This window comes from Sinocyclocheilus rhinocerous, unplaced genomic scaffold (assembly GCF_001515625.1).
Source record: "Sinocyclocheilus rhinocerous isolate Xijiao unplaced genomic scaffold, SAMN03320098_v1.1 scaffold174, whole genome shotgun sequence".
NCBI classification, from domain to species: Eukaryota; Metazoa; Chordata; class Actinopteri; order Cypriniformes; family Cyprinidae; genus Sinocyclocheilus; species Sinocyclocheilus rhinocerous.
The window spans coordinates 794,314-798,428 of NW_015646289.1; the positions used below are offsets into that span (position 1 = coordinate 794,314).

A 4,115-nucleotide genomic window follows, 5' to 3' on the forward strand; every position below is an offset into this window, starting at 1 on the left:
CTGCATCTGTGTTCTTTAATGTGCGCATTGTTAGTAAATCACCCGCAGAATTTCCCCTCTCATCTGCGCTTTTATGGAATTGCCCTCTAAAGCTAATTTGCCCTGATTAGTAAATATGGCCCCAGGTCTTACACTTACACAATAAAAGTGCTTCACGATGCCATAGAATAACCTTTTTTGTCTAAATGGTTCCATAAAGAACCTTTAACATCTGAAGAACCTTTCTGTTTCACAAAAGATTCTTTGTGGTAAAAGAAGGTTCTTCAGATTATAAAAAGGTAAGAAAGAGAGGGTTTTTTAAAGGGGTCATATGATGCGATTTCATTTTTTCCTTTCTCTTTGGAGTGTTACAAGCTGATTGTGCATAGATAAGATCCCTGAAGTTGCAAAGACTAAAGTCTCAAAACCAAAGAGATATTCTTTATCAAAGTTAAGACTCTGCCACGCCCCCCTAAAACGGCTCGTTCTAACACGCCCCCACATATCTACCTCACTATGTGGAAATATTTGCATAATGCGGCCCAAATGTGCACGCAAAGAAAGAAGGCGTGGTTTCAGGAACAGCAGTAGTGTTGATGCAGCCATGTCAGTGCGAAAGACAGATTTCAGCTGTCTTAACCGTGGCTTGTGTACTGCAAACACATACCAGCTTCCTCACTGTGTCTGTCACGCGACTCTGTTCCCCAGAGTAAAGACATTGCTCTGTCTTTACATTTATTTTGAAAGATGAAGCTCGCGTTTATGGTAAGGGGCGTTACATTTCCGACAGGTGCTTGTGGTGTTCGGCCAATCACAGTGCACTGGGTCAGCTGGCCAATCAGAGCGGACTGCGCTTGTCAAAGGAGGGGGCTTTGTAGAAAACGAAGCGTTTGAGAGAGGCGGGGCATAGAGGACCTACAATAATGTACAGTATTTGAAAAATAATGTGTTTTTTGAACATTAAAGCATGTCAACATATTCTGTTACACCAAATACACAAAATAATGATCTTTAAAAAAGCATCATATGACCCCTTTAAATCTTTGTATATGCATGAAACACTCAACAGAAGTTTTATTTAGCATTGTCTTCACTTTCCGATCAGCCCAAGGAGATATGCAAAGTTAATGATAAACATTCACTTTTAAGCAAATAAAATGTGTTAGTGAGTCAAGACTTTTACAGTAGTTGATAAAACCTGTTTAGCAAATGTTTACAGAGGCAGGTGTGAAACACTGTGAATTATCCTATCTGGTGATAATCATACACTTCCAAAAAAAAAAGATAGAAATGTCACTTTTTTTGTTTTTATGCACTACCATTCAAAAGTTGGGTTTTGTTTGTTTTGTTTGTTAACTGTTTTTATCATTAATAATATGCATTTCTTGAGCTTTGCCATAACAGGAATACATTACATTTTTAAAATATGTTAAAATAGGGAACAGTTATTTTGCATTGTAACAATATTTATTACTGTATTCTTTGTCAAATAAATGCAGCCTTGGTGAGCTTTTTCAAAAACATTTAAAAATATTACTAACCCCAAACGTTTGAATGGTAGTGTGTCATGGAACACTTTGGTTGAAGCTAGAGATATCCAGTAGGAATATCCCTTATTTGACTTTGAAAAGAGTGCTGGATAAATTCCTCTTTCCTGCAGAGTTCTGTTGCAACCCAGCAACACACCTGCCTGTAATTTCCAAGGGACCCTGAAGATCTTGATTAACTTTTTCAGGTGTGTTTGATTAGAGTTGGAACACTCTGCAGGAAAGTAAATCTCCAGGAACAGGAGAGCGCAAGCTTGCTCCTGAGAATGCAGAATTCCCCACACTCCACTGCACTGGCACAGACATCAGCCAGACTGTGACAGATCTGTGGCAGGATCCAGATCTGCTCCCTAATGTAATGTTACACAGAGAGAGAGAAACAGGCAGAGATAGCACTGAACCTCTATGGGGTGATTGTCTGGAGGACAGTTTTTTTTTAGATGGTCAAAGATTGGGTATAGTTATGATTGTCTCCAATGCTTTACAAATATGAATTTGAAAATGGATTTTGCTAACATTTAGTTGTATTTTCAGGTATGACAGTGAAGGAAGGCTAACCAATGTGACGTACCCCACGGGGATGGTTACAAGTCTGCATAGGGAGATCGAAAAATCCATCAACATTGACATTGAGAGCTCCAACAGAGATGATGACATCACTGTTATCACTAATCTTTCATCGGTAGAAGCGTCTTATACTGTTGTGCAAGGTATGTCTGCTCGCTAGTCGTTTTGAATTTGTATTGGGTTTTAGAAATCATTTTGTAAAAGATTCTCTGCTCAGTTTGGTTGGTTTCGTATTTCGTTTCGTTTTGAACTTAATTGTTTTATATATCGTTGCATGCAAACTTACTCAGCAAGATACAGATACCCCCGACATCCATGTGGGAGGCTGGAAGCCAAAGTACTGTAGGATTCAGTGCAGAAAACAGCATTTGTTTTCACTCCCATGCCTAGCGCTCCAGTTGTGTTTTGCTGTGATGCATATGATTCAAGACAAATTCATTACCTTATCTTACCTAGTCTTCCATATGCCCTCAACCACAAACCCTACTCTCCTAAAGCTTATTTCATCTGTTAAGATGAAAGGACAGAAAGTCAGAGCGAGAGAGCAACGATGTTTTACTTCCTTCCCATGGCAGACTAAACCAAAAACTCAAACTTCAATACAACCAGACACAGGATGAGAGAGGAACCTTCTCATTGAATTACTGAGGATTTAGTCCAAGGAGAACGTTCCTCAGATCACGCTTTTGAATCTAACCTTGACACGCTAATTGGGCGAATAATAAATTGACTAAACACCTCTAAAAGGTTCCATATAAATTATAAACTATATTATCTCAAATTATGAACGTACCTTGTGCTCATAAATTAGTTTGTAATTTATTTATAGTGGATGTTCTGAAGCATAATAAATGTTTGTGGCACTCTGAAACAAAGGGATTTGAGGCTTCACATCATCTGTTATAAACAAAGCACTGCACTTGTTATCTTCTATGATCTTAAGAAAGACAGCCAAACCTGTTCTTGAGCTGATGAATGCCCCGCAGCCCTTTCATGAGTTCAGAATAAATCAAGCCTTTTTTGTAGTTGTCGTTTTGTACTCTTGTCATATTGAAAATTTGTTCTGAAATATTTTTTGTTCTTAATTTAATGGTAATTTGATGTCACTCTATTGCCCCCTGCAGATCAAGTACGGAACAGCTACCAACTGTGTAACAATGGCACTCTGAGAGTAATGTATGCCAATGGGATGGGCATCAGCTACCACACCGAGCCTCATATCCTGGCAGGATCAGTGAGTCCCACCATCGGCCGCAGGAACATCACCCTTCCCACTGATAACGGTCTGAACTCTATCGAGTGGAGGCTGCGCAAAGAACTGTCCAAGGGCAAGGTCACTGTGTTTGGCAGGAAACTTCGGGTGGGCACTCGCTCTAAGATTTTAATATCATTACTGTAATATATTATTTTTACATATCAGTGCACAATGCAAGCAAAGAATCCTGCTTGATCGTGAGGTTTTCATATCAAATATTTGTGCAATTTGCAGGCACATGGGCGCAACCTCCTGTCAATAGATTTTGATAGGAACACACGGACTGAGAAGATCTATGACGACCACAGGAAGTTCACACTGAGGATCACGTATGATGCCCAGGGCAGGCCAGCGATATGGCAGCCGAGCAGCAGCCTTGCAGTGGTGAATGTGTCTTACTCCAGCATAGGCCAGCTAGTGGGGCTGCACCGAGGAAGTATGAGTGAGAGAACGGAGTTTGACCCACAGGGCCGAATCCTCTCACGCTCTTTTGTGGATGGAAAGGTCTGGAGCTACAGTTACCTGGACAAGGTGAGATTATTGATTAAAGTGAGAGTAGGGTAAAGATGTATTTAGACATTTCTTTAAGATGTATTTTTTTTATTATTTGCTTTGCTTTAAAATTTTGAAATATACTGAAAATGTAAGTAAAATAAAATATTTTGTCAGATATTATACCATGAATTAGGATTTATATTTATTTTTAAACTTTTCTTTGTAATTGGCCATTTTTTCTTTTCTTTTTTTTTAAAGCGTATATTTAACTC

At 39.1% G+C, this 4,115-nt stretch overlaps 1 protein-coding gene across 11 annotated transcripts in view; it reads left to right on the top strand.

Moving 5' to 3' along the window:
* LOC107707213 (teneurin-2-like) overlaps positions 1-4,115 on the top strand; it is a 312,784-nt gene that overhangs the window by 303,756 nt on the left and 4,913 nt on the right. For all 11 annotated transcript variants that reach the window (XM_016511148.1, XM_016511146.1, XM_016511150.1 and 8 more), the window contains 3 exons: positions 2,061-2,236; positions 3,218-3,453; positions 3,583-3,879. In XM_016511148.1, coding sequence (XP_016366634.1) covers positions 2,061-2,236; positions 3,218-3,453; positions 3,583-3,879 — 709 coding nt within the window. The remainder of the gene's footprint in view (positions 1-2,060; positions 2,237-3,217; positions 3,454-3,582; positions 3,880-4,115) is intronic.